This window comes from Eptatretus burgeri, chromosome 5 (assembly GCF_056783735.1).
Source record: "Eptatretus burgeri isolate ZD-2024b chromosome 5, Ebu_testis_v1, whole genome shotgun sequence".
NCBI lineage: Eukaryota > Metazoa > Chordata > Myxini > Myxiniformes > Myxinidae > Eptatretus > Eptatretus burgeri.
Genome location: NC_140965.1, coordinates 41717374 through 41732834, shown reverse-complemented (window position 1 = coordinate 41732834; position 15461 = coordinate 41717374). Strand labels below are relative to the sequence as shown.

The window sequence follows — 15461 nt, the reverse complement described above, 5'->3', positions numbered from 1 at the left end:
CTTTCAAATAACTTTAAAATATGGATATTGATATTGGGAATGGAATGTAAGGAACATTGGGAGGAAAACCAAAAGTAAGAATTGTGTTGAGATTGGAGCTGGAAGAGGACAAAGCACCCAAGGTAGATAGATGTCGAGGAAAAGACTGACAGTTGTGGCACATCTGCTCGACCCAGCATGAATCCTAAAAGCCATTTTCACCTCTTAAGAGGATAATTTTTTATGCACACAATCCTCCATGACTGCTGCTGTGACAGAATAATTATTTTCATTCATTCCTAACCAGCATCTAGCCACTGGTTGCATTATTCCTGGGGTTGGTGATGCTGCTATTGCAGTGCCCCTTATGTCAGGGCAGGACTTTGGAATTTGGTCAGTGTCCCCCCACACAACGGCTGACTCTTGTGAAAGACACTGTGGGATAATTAGCATCCACAGACAAATGTTAAACAGGAACTGAGCTTAAGGTCCCATCGGATGAACAGCACACTCATTTATGCAATGTCATGCCTGCAAAGCACTAGGAGGATAGTTTATAGTCGGATCTGGAATAAAACGCCAATGAGCCAGTTCAAAAGTGAGTACGATACATTACCTCTGAGCTGTCCTGTCACCCCCAGAATAAAGGTGACGTTTTTGAAGCTGAAAACTGCAATGCAGATATGGGATTGCGTACTCAATTGGAATTTTAGTTTCCCAGTTAAAATTGGTGTACGGGACAAATTGATGTAAAACACCTTGAAGCAAAGCACTCTTAAAAGTGGGGTTTAAGCTAGATATTCAATCTGCTTAAACTCACTTTTAAAGTTAAAACATGCCATGGATACCATTTGGAAAAGTCGGCCCTGGTTGCCAAAAGACCCTTGAATGGGAAATAAGAATTATTGAAGTCAGTTTCGTTTGCCGATAAGGAAAAGGTGGTAGTTGTTAAGCACCACGTACAAGGATTGGCAGTGCCGACAGGGTAAGGCAAATATGAACCGGACCACCAAGTCGAGCCATGATAACCTCTGGTGCAGCGGTTGCAATCTGGACCCTCAGTGTAGTGCTGACAGCTACAGGTAAGACGTCCGTCACTCATAGAGCAAGATGATGCATGGAGGTTACACCAGCACCTGTCCCACAAAAAGAGAGGGGTCCGGGGAAAGGAAGTGGTACAAAGAAAGCAAGAGAAAGGATACACAAATGGATCTACATGAGAGAAATATGAGGAAACACCAACCAAAGAAGTAATTGGTAAATTAACAGAAAAAGCAGACAGAAAAATTCCCATATGAAGGTCCTATGTACATGCATATCAACTTCATTTAGAGTCAAGTGTGAAATGACAGTGAAGCACAAAGACAAAGAGAACAAGCTGATAATCGAGGTCCTCTGCCTTTTGGGTGGTATGAGAAATGCAATTGTGAAATATCAAAGCTAAATCTTGAACAGTTTTTGAAATATTGCAAACACTAAAGTACATGGATGGATGATCGGTCGGTCGGTCAGTCGGAGTTCATTTTAATATCCCCCATCTCTGACCTTGTCGGAGGAACGCAGGACAAAAACAGACTTTGTGCAAAGCAAAGTTCGATGGACCAAAGCAATAAGAAAGTAAGGGAAATTCCTCCATTGTAACATCCCCCCCCCACCCACCCAACAACCCGCTCGACAGACACATTAATGATGACAAGTTAAAAAAAAATAAAACGACATAAGATGTCAAAGCCCCCATTGTTTTAGTAATTTTACTGCGTGGAGTTAAAGGGCTAACCCATATTTATGTACAACTAAAATGGCTGCCAGCATCAGTCAGCCATCTTTGATCAGATCACAAAATAAAGTGAGGGCCACGTGTATGTCATCGTGTACTGTGCTTGTTCCAAGTTTGAACAAAATCAGACCATACATGTCTGAGAAATGGTTAGGGACATATTTAAGTAACAAAAATGGCTGCCAGTCGACCATCCTGGATCTGATCTCGGGTAAAAATGGCATTCGTATGTACAGTAACCCTTCATTCATGATCTGTGTGCGAAGTTTGAACACCATTAGAAAATGCAGGTCCAAGAAATGGTTGAGGACATGTTCAAAATCGGGTTTTTTTTTTTTTACAACTAAAATGGCCGCCAGTCTGCCATCTTGGATCTGATGTTGAAAAAAAAAAACTAACATGCAAATGTATACCATTATGTGTTATCTTTGTGCCAAGTATGAGTAAAATCGGTCCATACATGTCTGAGATATGGTTGCGGATACACGCGCGTGTAAGGACACAAAAATAGAGAACAAATCCATCAGCCCCCATTTCGGACTAAATCCAATGGGGACTAATAATCACCAATGTGTGATCAAATATTTTAAGCATCAACGTGTGATTAATGATCCTTTCAGAGTACCCGCCCTCCAGGCGATCTTGTTCCTAGTATGCAACAAGTTCTTCTGACATGTACCTCCATTTGGGCAGTGTATAGGCAACAGACAACTGCCCTGATCACCCCAAAATTAAAATTACGTACATGAAGAAAAAAAACCATGCGTACTGCACTGCTTATGTACGTATATAATACATTGTGGTTATATAGCTCAGATAATTCTAATTTCACTCTTCGATAGGCTGACACCATAGGCCAAAAGCCTAAGGCCTGGAGGCTGAGGCCAATAAGTACTGTCGCATTCACAAGTCCCAATGATGCCTATCGGCTCCAACTTTTCGATATTTGATCATCCTTTTAACAGTCCCTCAAGTTGTTTTTCACTAAATGGAAAACTTATGGTGAGGGCATGGCAATTGTGCATACGACACTTCCGAAGATGTTTTAGGCTTACCATAGCACCAAAATGGTTGTGATTGTGGGTGGCATCAGGCAATAATACTCATTAAATGCAACACCGGATGACTTTTCTTAAAATCCCCAAACGAAATAAGTACAGACGTCACATACAACAATGCAGTTGCAAGGTAAATCAGGACTCTTAATGTGGCAACTTCGCTCAAGCATGCAGTTTGTACAGTAAACCCCAATGGGTTATAAATGGGTGAATGGTTGGTGGTGAGCACGGTTGAATGGATCTAGTCCAGGGTGTGTGCACAGGATAAAGCCAACTAGACAGTCACATTTTACAAGTCCTCTGAAAGTGAAGTCCTCGTATCACCAAAGTATGGAGAAGAACTTGAGTCCACATGTAAAGTTGTATCACAGATTATGAATATGGGAACTCCAAGCTGTAAAGGATGATGTGTTACTTTAAGAACAGAAGAGCTTGGAGGGACTAATAAGCGCCGAGGATATGCACCGGTCAAGCCGAGTGCCTTCTCAAAAATGGCACATAAATCACCCCCAAAGGATGCCAATGAGGGTATACACGGAGAAGCTTTGAAATTGTCACCGAGATAGCACCAGTGCAATGTCCAACAGGTAGATTCCACAAGTAAAGGGAGTTCAGCGAAGATTAATACCCCACAGGGTATGATATAAGAAGTGAAGCTCAACCCCCACAGACCAACACACAGCGTGTTTAAGTTGATCCGTCATGGCCAGGGAAGAGACGAAGCACTGCAACTTCCAGGTTCGTATACAGAGGACTCCCGATTCCTCCTTCATTGATTATGTTGGTTTAAAAATGAAATGCACCACTTCAAAACAGCCAAGTGTGGCAGTCAAAAGAACTTGTTCATCCATGTCCTTTCTCCTTATCTCCTTCTCCTCTAGTGGGGCAACTTAGCTAAATATAGCATAGCAATTGTGCATTTTGTGAGGAAAGCACCAAATTTGACACACTAGTAGCCTAACATATTATGAACAGATATGGATATTGGCCCATCTCACATTCAGCCGCTGATGGCTGTGGCAGCCATTTTCCACTGCCATCAAAAATTTTGAGATGGCCCAATATCCAAATCTGTTCATAATATGATCGGCTACTCGTGTGCCAAATTTGGTGCTTTCCTCACAAAATGCACAATTTTTATGCAAAGTTGCCCCACTACTCCTCAAACTGCCGGTGCCTTATTATTATTATTATTTTTTGTTGTTGTTAACAGAATTTTTCATCGCCAATATAACCTTCATAAAAGCACAATGAAATGAATATACTGGTCCATAACAGTGTACATTCATTATTTCAATCGAGTTGTGCGTCAATTGGTTTAATTTTTGTCTCTAATGTCCTAATACTCCTATGTTCATGATTACTTTGGTTGTAAGTTGACAAATAAATACCTGTGAATTTATGAGATCAAACAACTTTTTTTTATCTTATTGCTTATATGGAGTTACTTCCCTAAAATTTAATCACTCGCCTCTGCTATCCTCGGAGAAAATTTTGGAGAGTGATTACTTACTTTTGCCTGCATTTTGTTCATGATGAGCTTTGTAAATACATACAAACACTTACTCCATTATATATAGATTAAGCACCAATGTGCGGTTAGCAACATTAACCTCTAGTTTGTGGTTATTATGTTAAGCACCAATGTGTGGTTAGCAACATTAAGCACCAATGTGTGGTTAGCAACATTAAGCTCCAGTTTGTGGTTATTTTATTAAGCATCATGTGCTTAGCAACATTAAACACCATTGTGCAATATCAAGCTCCGATTTGTAGTTAATTATATTCAGCACCAATGTGTGTGGAAACACATTGGCACTTGCAACATGATGATGTCAGTGTTAATGTGTTGGCATTTAATGTAATTGGCAAAGAATCGCTGCGAGAGGGAATGTGCCAATGTAAACGATGTCTCAATCCACCCCAGTTTTACTTTGCATTCAACGCTTTTTCATCTTCAAGTCTGTTTGTCTTTTCATATTTTTGTCCTTTAATTGCACATCTCCATATCATTGCCATTTGCAATTATTCTTATTATTTACAATGACAACATGGGAAAACAGTTCCTAGATTTACTTGCTCATAGTTTGAGTAATTTCATTCCATTTGCAGTCTGTGTTTTAATATAATTCTTCCTCTTCATTTGTCTTTGCATTTTTTTAAGCCTCTCCCTATCACATGAGGGAAGGCTTATTGCTTCTACAATGTTGTCGGGTTTGTTTCTACAATGGTACCCCCAATTTGTATTGGTACCACAGAGTCTCATTAGTGTAGCAGCATAGCAAACCTGTTGTGCATTTTGTGACACAAGCACCAAATTTGGCACAAATGTACATTAATATGTTGCGAACATTTTCAGATATTGGGCCACTTGAAATTCTCTCTCTATGTCCGCCATATTGGATTTCAAAATGGCCGCCACTTGAAATCTACATTTGCTATTATCTCTGGACGTAATGCAGCTATTGACTTGATTTCTGGTATCTAAATGTATGTTTTTGGGGCAAGGAATCCAATGGTACCATTTTCAACTTAATATTATCTATCACAGTCTGTTATATAATTTTATTTGGAAATTATCAAGGCAAATATTGGATTCAACACAATACTTTGAAAAGAATGTCTTAGTTCTGTAAATGTCTTAGGTATAATACTGACATGCTACATGGTCTAGTATTTGAGGCTAGGTGTACTGGTATCTGAGGCTAGGTATATACCGGTACTGAAGATACGTGTACATAAACAGTGTCATGTTGACAAGTTCAGCATTGCCACAAGTACATGTATGTTGTTGACTCATCGTCATGTGCAGTCCCCTTCACACACACACAGAGCTGTGCACTGAAGGGCAGCCTTTTTGCACTTGCAGTGCCTCACACACCCTTTCTTGCACTTGCAAGAAACCAGCTCAATGCAGCTGTAAGCTGCCTCAGTTCGCCTGGTCCAGTAAGGTGTGTACTGTCCTTCTCCAGTCCTTGACCAACCCCAGTTGGTGGGTGGAGGGAGCTCTGGTGCTGGCAGCAGTATCTGACCCCACACATGTCCACCTTGATACACTGCCCTCTTGACATGTTCCTCCAGAGCTGCCTTCGTTGGAGGGATGAGCTGCACATTGTTCTTCCTTGCGAAGAGTTTCTTCCTGGCCTTGTCAATGTTTGTGCATTTGCTGGTTCGATCATACAACAGGATCATGAACCTCTCGATGATGTGCATTGCATTGTCTGGTATGTCACGAGGTGCAGAGGACAGCAGCAGCAGCGCCTCAGTGAGTTCTGGCAGTACCGTCCAGACTGCCCACGCAGTCTTCTTGCCATGTCTATGAAAACTAAACAGTGTCGCATCCAGTTAGAGCGTGGAACATTGGCAGTGCACGAGCCTTCTCTCGTCCAAATCCAGGTGCTATTTCGTGTGCTGCTAGGTATCAGAAACTCTGGCCTGTTCCGAATGCCAGCCACAGTTTGTCTTCTGGTTGCAACTCCTGTGCCAGGGACACTGCCAGCACCACAACATTGGTATCTACAGTCCGGATGAGTATTGCATGGTGTCCATGCTGGACTGCGTGAGATGCATGCAGCAACATCCGACTGTCAGCTTCTTCATGGTTACATGGGGCGAGTGAGGTCAGATCTGGCAGTAGTGGCTTGCTGAGCACTGCCTCTCTATCAGTAATGATGAGTTGCTTGTCCTCTTGGTCAAACCATTCCATGAGAGCTGCTGAGAGGAACCTGAACAGCTCAGTCTTGTTGCTCTCCACTCGTAGGAAGTTCTGCCAGTTACCTGGTATGGCTGCGGCAGCCACCACACGTCTCCGCACACCTTGTCCCTGCTTTGCACGTTTACTACCTTTCAGTGAATCAGCAAGGTAAGTATCCCAGACCAGATCCAGGCGTGACACTGTTTGCAGCTTCGTGAACATATATGGGATGAAGATCTGTTGGGCATACTCTTCAAAGGTCTTTGATGCAGCTGGCTTCAGCATCTGGACGATGGCTGCTCCATCGAGCACAATACAGGTCATGACAGGAGTCTCTGTCTTTGCATCAGAGACTTCTTCCAAGCATGTGAGGAGATCACTCTTGGTATCAGTGCAGAGACTTCCAACATCAGACAATGCAGGAGGACATGCCTGATTCTCGTGACAAAAGAACTCCTCAAGGTTTCCATCCCTCATCTGGCAGCCAATGTACAGGCGTGCGAAGAGTTCACGGTCATTCTTGATGGAGGCGAGCTGTTGCTGACCTATGCTCTGGCTTCTTGGAGTGGAAGTGCTGAACACCTTCAGCTTGTTACGAGGAATGGGTGCGTCCACTGCCTTTGTTCTGTCCAACATACACTCTCTGGTGAAAGCCTCGAACTGCTCTTGGCCAATCCTCTTGGCATTCATCATGGTCTCCACAGCAGCAGGATCTGCGATCTCCTTTGTGTCCAGTTTGACTACATCCTGACTCTCCTCCTCGAATGCGTTGCCCATCTCCTCTATGACACCGACGAGAGAGCGAACATCTTTCACAAATGAGGCCTGTACACTTGGCGTCTGATCATGATGACGTGTGTCTGCTGTTTGCCATCTCCAGTGTTGGTTCCCATCTTGGAATTCTTCGATCACCCTGGCAACTTCTGGTCCTGCAACCATCCAGCGACGTAGGGCACTAGGGTTGTCAGTGAGCCCAACTGCTCCACCGTCTCTTTTGATGCAGGCATTATTCTGCTCGTGTGCCTGGTCAATCGGGATTGAAGAGAACACCCTCTGTGTTTTCTGAACGGTGAAGTGGCTTTCCCTGAATTTCCTGGCTACATCTAGGTGTTTGATGGTGAGTTTGGCCATGTCCTTCAGGTGCACTGGTATCCACCTAGCATAGTGGGTGTGATCCAGTGCATGGAACCAGGGGACCAGCTCTGTCAGAGCATCGAGGTACATCATTAACGATCCCTGCCTGAGAGAACGCACATACACTAGAACCAACAGTTCTAGTTCCAGCATGGTTGCCCAGTAGTGAAACTGGGGGATGTCTTCTCCTCTCTGGCAACACCAGTCTTCAAACTCCGGAAGGTCCTCTGGATCCCTGGTTTCTCCCAGACAGTGGTGGTTGTAGGCACGGTGTTGCAGGATGTAGGCCTACAGTGCTGCTGCAGTCACTTGATGTGCTCTTCTTGTGCACTAGAAATGGGATGCTCGCAGGAATGTGATAGATAATATTAAGTTGAAAATGGTACCATTGGATTCCTTGCCCCAAAAACATACATTTAGATCCCAGAATCAAGTCAATAGCTGCATTACATCCAGAGATAATACCATTTTGAAATCCAATATAGCGGACATAAAGAGAGAATTTCAAGTGGCCCAATATCTGAAAATGTTCGCAACATATTAATGTACAATTGTGCCAAATTTGGTGATTGTATCACAAAATGCACAATTCTTTTGAATATTTGGGCTAGCCGCCCCACTACATAGACTTCCAGGAGTACTAAACCACCATTTAGAATTATTTTTTCTTCCTGCACTCTCAGCATTCCAAAATTTCCAAACCGTATCAATTTCTGAGCTGTACCCGAGTTGTCGGGCTGTCTGCGACGACACCGTTTCCCCCACCAGGTTTCCTGGTGAGGAGGGTGTATGGATATGGACACCCAGCAGGATTAAAAACAAAACCTGTCAAAGGGAGGAGGAGCTCCTTGTGAGCCAACGGCCATCGATGTATAGTACCCAACTGTGTCTGCGGACGTCTCCTGAAGTTGTGTTACCTTTTTCTAGGACGTTGGTGGCAGGATTTGTACTTCAGCTAACGTAGAACACTTCATTTCACAAACCACATTAAAAAAACGCAAATAAAACTAAAAACCCACTCTGTGGGAATACGTCCTGTACAGTTGTCCTTCACAGGGCAGCTCACCGGATGACCGGATGAGGGAAAAGCCATTGGGACCCCCATTCATTGATAGGAGGAAAATCATGGGGGGAAACTTCCTGGGTCGGGTTACAGTGGTGTCATCCACTGGAAGGAGGTCTCCTCGGGTTAACTTGAGGTGGTCCCTTCGGGTGGGTGCCTGGAATGTCCTCACTCTAAGAGATGATAGTCACCTGTCTCTGCTATCATACGAGCTCCAGGGTTTCAACAGCAGTATTGCAACACTCTCTGAAGTTCGGACACAAAATAGTGGCGAGATCATGGCGGGTGGTTATACCTACTGTTGGTCTGGTCGCTCTGATGGTTACCATGCCCAAGGAGTTGCTGTAACTGTGTCCAATAAGCTGTCTTCCATGATAATTGAGGTAACACCGGTCAACGAGCGTATTAAGAGACAGGCTTTGTCACTCCTTGGATGTCATTTCCCTGGTCTCTGTATATGCTCCGACTGAGGCGAGTGATCTCACTGTGAAGGATGTATTCCACGCTGTTTTGGAGCCTGTGGTTGATCAGTGCCCCAGATGAGATACTCTTCCAGTCTTGGGAGATATTAATGTATCAACTGGCACTGATAGGGATGGTTATGAGACATGTGTTGGTCCCCATGGGTCTGGAACTGCGAACCAGAATAGTATTAGTTCCTTGACTTTGCAACAAGTCGTGGACTTAGGGTGGCCAGCCAGTTCATGGTTTTAGTGCCCACAGCATCATCGCTGGACTTGGTATGCTAACACTGGTGGTGTGGCAAAGGAGATTGACCCTGTGCTTATTGAAGGTCACTGGATGCTCCAGAACTGCAGGGTCTACCAGAGTGCTCAGTTCCTAAATACCAACTATAGGCTTGTGAGAAATGTCTTGGAACCCACCATCAGGTGAAGAATAACTCTCTCCCAAGGGACACTGGATACCATTGGCTACAGTCGCACAGCCAGGCTTAAAGGCAAAGCTGAGCTGTTCAAGGAGCTGAGGCTTAAAACTGTACGTTCACTGATGGTGGACAAACAGCCCTAAATGCAAGGAATCTGCGAAGGGGTGGAGCATCACCTGTAGTCAGATGATTCTCATCCTGCTTACAGAGGAATTTGTGCATCACCTTCCTCCAAGCCTTTCTCTTGGTGTTCTGTAGTTAGAGCAGAAGTTGGTGAGTTCTTGACAGAGGAGTCTGAAGTGAAGGCCCGCTGGGCCGGTTACTTTGAGCGGCTGTACCTGTCTGACCCAACAGCTGTTGAGTTGGATGCCAGGGATGTCACTATCCCTAATGCTGACCCTCCAATCAAATGTGAACTGCCTTCATTTGTGGAAACAAGGGCTGTGGTGAACTAGTTGAAAGGGGTAAAGCTCCTGGGATCTGTGGCATCCATGCTGAACTTCTCAAGGTTGGTGGAAATTCTATACTCATGTCATTGCATCTAGTTCTGTGGTGTGTTTGTAGCGCAGGCATCATCACAACTGACATTTCAGCAATTGTATGGACTGTATTCTGGGGAGGATGTCAGAGAGATTAAGCTGCGGTACATCGTTTGGGAGTCAGGATCTCTGACCTTTGTTTTGCAGAAGATGCAGTCATCTTTGTGGAGATGCTGGATAGCCTTATGGGAGCCCTCCAGGCACTGAATGAGGAGTTGGAGCCACTGCGATTACGGGTTTCCTGGATAAAAACTAAGATCCAGGCTTTCAATGACATCTCGGATGCTGCTGGCTTTTCTGTGCCTGTTTGTGGAGAGGATGTTGAGGTCATGGAGAGATTCACTCACCTTGACAGTGATATTCATGTCTGCATGTTGTAATCCAGAGGTCGGTAGATGTCTTGGTCAGGCCTGGGGAGTCATGGTTTCACTGGATCATGGGGTGTGGCGCTGTCAGTACCTGTGCAGAAGGATGATAGTCCGAGTCTTTAAGTCCTGGGTGCTTCCAGTCTTGCTGTATGGATGTGATACTTTGTCTCTGACCAAAGATCTGAGAAAGAGACTTAACTCTTTCGGTACCAGGTCTCTTCGGAGAATCCTTGGTGATCGCTTGTCAGACTATGTGTCTCACGAGCACTTGCTGAGATCCAGATGAGATTTGTTACCTGTATAGTTTGTGAGCATCAACTGCGGCTGTATGGACATGTGGCTCGTTTTCCTGATGCTGATCCTGCTCACCAGATTCTCTCAGCGTGGGAGCCTTGTGGATGGATGAAGCCAATGGGATGACTACATGCCTAGTGGTTGCAACAGGTTTACTGACATCTCAAGGAGTTGGGGATTGGCCAGTTATCTGCCTGGGGAGATGGCCAAATGGAGGCCCCTGGAGTACCGCAGCATAATGTGGATGCAGCGGCGCACTGCTCCTACGCATGCTTCCACACCTGACCTGATATCGGAGCCAGCTGAAACATTCGGAATGAAATTTTGCATCAATATTGTAAATATAAAGTATGTTGTAGGGTTAACCAAATCTTTTTTTTTTTTAGCCTTCACCTAATTTTTAATATAAGGGCATGTCATAATTATAGACATTTTACACTTTTTTTTTTTAACCACAACTCGACTAAAGTTTGGCCGATCAAAACAAAATTGCACTCATTAGGTAGCTTAGAGAAAGCTGCATTTAGACTTAATTTACTTCATACTCCTCTGGGTTAAAGGTCAATTTCTTACACCCCTAGGAGTACTAAACTACCATTTAGGTATATCTCCCTTTTTCTGCCAATGTCTGAGCTGTATCTCAGAGCTGGCTGAGACCTTTAGGAGGAAATTTTGCATCAATAATGGGAACGAAATGTATGCGGGGTTGACTTTTTCTGTATGCGGGGAAGATTTGTCTGATTAGAACGAAATTACCCTCCCTAGATAGCCTCGAGCAGGTCATATTTACAATTAATTTACATCATACCCCTCTGGGTTACAGGGCAAGTTCAAATGGCAGCATGAAAAAAAAAATGCGACTTTTTTTGTTATCGTTCAATTTTGCCAATGACCGCTTGGGCCTTCCAATATGTTGTTCCATCATCATAGTGTACCTGCACTGAAGTTGTGTACCTAATGTTTGTTTCATGTCCTTGACTTACTGTTTTTGGATTGTGAACAACATTTTTTTTTATCATAACATAAATAATTTGGTTCCGATTTTCATGATGTTGAGTTTTATGGATAGTTTGTTGCTGGGGATACATTTTCTTTATTTACACCCTATCCCTAAATGTTGAAGTTCATGGTCATATGGTTGTCTGAAAAGGTCGAAGGAGGCTTACCCATGGCGATGTCTTTGTGACTGCAGATATCTAATTCCTATTTCCGTTTTCTTTTGTTGCATTCTGATTTCCTCTTGGTGTTTCTGCCTTGACTTATAGCTATGGTTTAACCTCTACTGGTCAACAAAACTATGTTTATTGCCATTGCACTTGTATGTCATGGAACCCTTTTTATCTGGCATTTGTTGCTTTTGGTTACAGCACCATGGTTTAACGATAACATTTCATAAATACAGCCTGAATGGCACTCGGTTGAGCTCAAACCTCTGCCAGCCTGAACAGTTTACGTTTTGTATCCCACCGACAGGCCGGATTTTCATCCAGACCGTAACAAAATCTAATCAGCTTATTCTTGTCACCTACCCAACAAATCCACCAAGTTTGGTCATAGCCCATCCACAACTTTTTGAAACATTGTGCGATACATAGTTTTTCACCCTATCTCTCAATGATGAAGAATCACTTCAAAAACTAGAAGGGCACTCTGTAGAGCACATACCTCCACCACGCAATGCCTAATCCACGTGAACATATCGGGCCCAATCAATACATTTTTGAAATATCAGGTGATGTATCGTTTTCGTCCCAATCTCTCAATGGTGAAGAATCACTTTAAAAATTCTTGTACTGGGATCCGGATTCGGGTCTTCACCAAAATCTAATCAGTTTGGTCTTGTCACACAGGAAACATGTCCACAAAATTTCATCCAGATCCGTCCACAACTTTTTGAGATATCCTGTACACAGTCTAACAAACAGAAAGGGGGTGAAAACATAACCTCCTTCACCTTCGGTGGCAGAGGTAATTAAAAAAATTCTAGTATCCCAATTCAGATCCAGATCTTTACCAAAATCTAATCAACTTGTATAAAACCCTCAACCTGCTCACCAAGTTTCATTTGAATCAGTCAATAACTCTTTGAGTAACCTGACCCACAGAGAAACAAGACAGACAGACAGACACACAGATAGGTGAAAATATAATCTCCATCCAACTTCAGTGGCAAAGGTAAAAATAGTGTTTCTAAACAAGTTTTTTTCAAGTCGAGCAATTGTACAAGATTAAAAATCAGCTCCACACATGCATGCTTGCAGCTCCTTGAATTCTAAGATCATCTACACATGTAAATGTTGGTGATCTTCAATATGTGACCATTGCACACGACCCCTTTTTGGGTAAATGTATATTTTATCAAACAATATATAACCTCTCATCAGGAGACGAAGTAAGAAAGAGACATCTCCTGTTTTCATGCCCAATGGTTGTTGCTCTATGACTAGTTCAGCCCTATGAGCTGTTGGTTCAACATGCAAAGTAAATATTTGGTCCTGGAATGATGGGGCAGCAGGATAGCCGTTCGTGGAGTACTCACTATTAGATTGTCAATTCTGAATTAAATGGCTGGTGGAATGAGACAACTAAAAACTTCTATAACCTACAGGGACAGCGCCAGCACTGGGCGCTACATCAGAGCCAGACATTCATTATATGGGGGCGTAAGGCCTGTTATCTCATCTGCATTTGGGCTGTGAACATTAAAGATCCAAGGTGGTATATTTTAGAAAAACTAGGCCATTCCATGCAAGTAATATGGTGTGTGGTTAATGATATTAAGTTTCCTACTTAGGGTTAGTACAAACTTGCATTTTTGGGTGGGAGGGTGAGGACAAAGATATGACAGGTATGATGTACCAAATTACCAGTACTTGTGTGATACTTTAGCTAGTTTGTGAATATATACTTGAGTAGCTTTTTTATTTCTGAATATATTGTTGTGGGTCTGGCGGTTGGGGTTAAACCCATGACCCAATTTGTGGTGACGTGCGGTTAACACCTCCCAGTATGGATAGCCGAGCAGTTTTCCTTTGGAGGCAGACACGTCGATCCTCGGAGATTATTACAAATGTGGGAGGGGTGGGGCACGGCCTTGGTGGAACGACACAAATGGATGCTCAGCACAGGGGGGTTTATACTCAAACCCCATGACAAATAAACAGACACAGCAACTTAAAATAAACACGGTATTTAATGAAAAGAGACAAATATTTACAAGGGACAATAATTCAGATATAATAATAATAATCATGAGATAAATTAAAGGCTAAGTGGAGACACCTCTACACACTGACTTAAATACAGACAAGGGGAAACAAAATAAAAGAAAATCCTCCCTGTATTCTTGCACTTAGCTTGGTCCAGAGATGGTCTTTGTGGAACTTGGAATCGAGGAGCTTCGTCTTGCACATGTAGACGTGCCCAAAAAAATGGCGCCAAGCCGCTCTCCCGCAGTGGAAAAAATGTACGTCAGGCGATTTGTGAGGTGATATTCAACACCAGGGCTCAGAGACTGCCATGCCGCTTCTTCGTGCATCAACCGCCCTCACCGACCCACTGCTTTTCAGAATGGCACCGTCTCTTTGGTGATATACACGAGGCTTCGAGGTCCGTCCCTCACATATCTCAACCAAGAGTCAATGGCCAGTGTCTTGCTCAGTATGCGAGCCAATTTGCCTCAGCACAAATCCGAGAATTGCGCCGTCGTTTTAATGCATCAAAGGAAAGCCAGTCATAAACCCCTGGTCTTACAAGCCATCTCCTGGCTACGTTCTTTCTGAACCGTGTCCGTCCCTCACTCCGAACTCGTCCAACAAAACGACCAATCTCTTCGCTTCTGATCTCTCCTTGACGTCACATCGAATAACCGTTCCACCTCCGGGGCGTGGCTTGTCCGCACGAAACCCAAGAAACCTCTGCCTGCTCGGCACATTTGGCTTGCTTGTAAATGCAAAAACATAGGAATAGGTCACAGGGGGCAGTCACATACTTGGGGAACTTATCCTTAATCCCTATCTAATTAACACCGCACCACCCCCCCGTGTGGTGACACACTTAAGCTCACAGTTTTCCTACTTAATTACATCGAGACGTCTCCTACACATCCACGGACCAAACAAATCTATACAATCCGATCTTTCCTCTTAAATTCCTCCATCTACCCCCACAACCATTACAATACACCAGTATTTGATCAGCTTTTCAGAGGAAGAAACACTCAACCCAATGCAGAAAGGTTGAAATAAATAAAAGAAACTCACCTGTTACCCAAGGAGGGACACTGTGCAAAAGTACACCATCATGATCATCATGTACCCTGCCCTATGCAGAACGTTGCTGCTGTCGAAGAAATTACTAAGCTACAAACCTGGTCGGGGCACCATTCCAATTCAGTATGTCAGGGCAGGAATTTGTAATTTGTTCATGGTGCGGGCGATAGCTCGCCGAGTCTTCGCGAAGGACACTAACATCTACCAGCGTGGGATCTTTAACATCCAGCAACTTAATATGCCAGCAACTAGGGACAGCACACACCTTGATGGATCGCCATGCCTGTGAAACACCAGGATGCCAATTTATAGCTGGGCCAAGATTAATTTATGCATTAAAACTTTAACATATTATCCTCATCATTATTGTTATTTTTGATTGTAAAATCATTGGTATG

At 43.6% G+C, this 15461-nt stretch overlaps 1 protein-coding gene across 2 annotated transcripts in view; it reads right to left on the bottom strand.

Annotated features, from left to right (window-relative positions):
* The window catches only part of LOC147026307 (netrin-G1-like), a 189735-nt gene that overhangs the window by 106208 nt on the left and 68066 nt on the right, over positions 1-15461 (bottom strand). For both annotated transcript variants that reach the window (XM_085881592.1, XM_085881591.1), the window contains one exon: positions 943-1115. In XM_085881592.1, coding sequence (XP_085737718.1) covers positions 943-1115 — 173 coding nt within the window. The remainder of the gene's footprint in view (positions 1-942; positions 1116-15461) is intronic.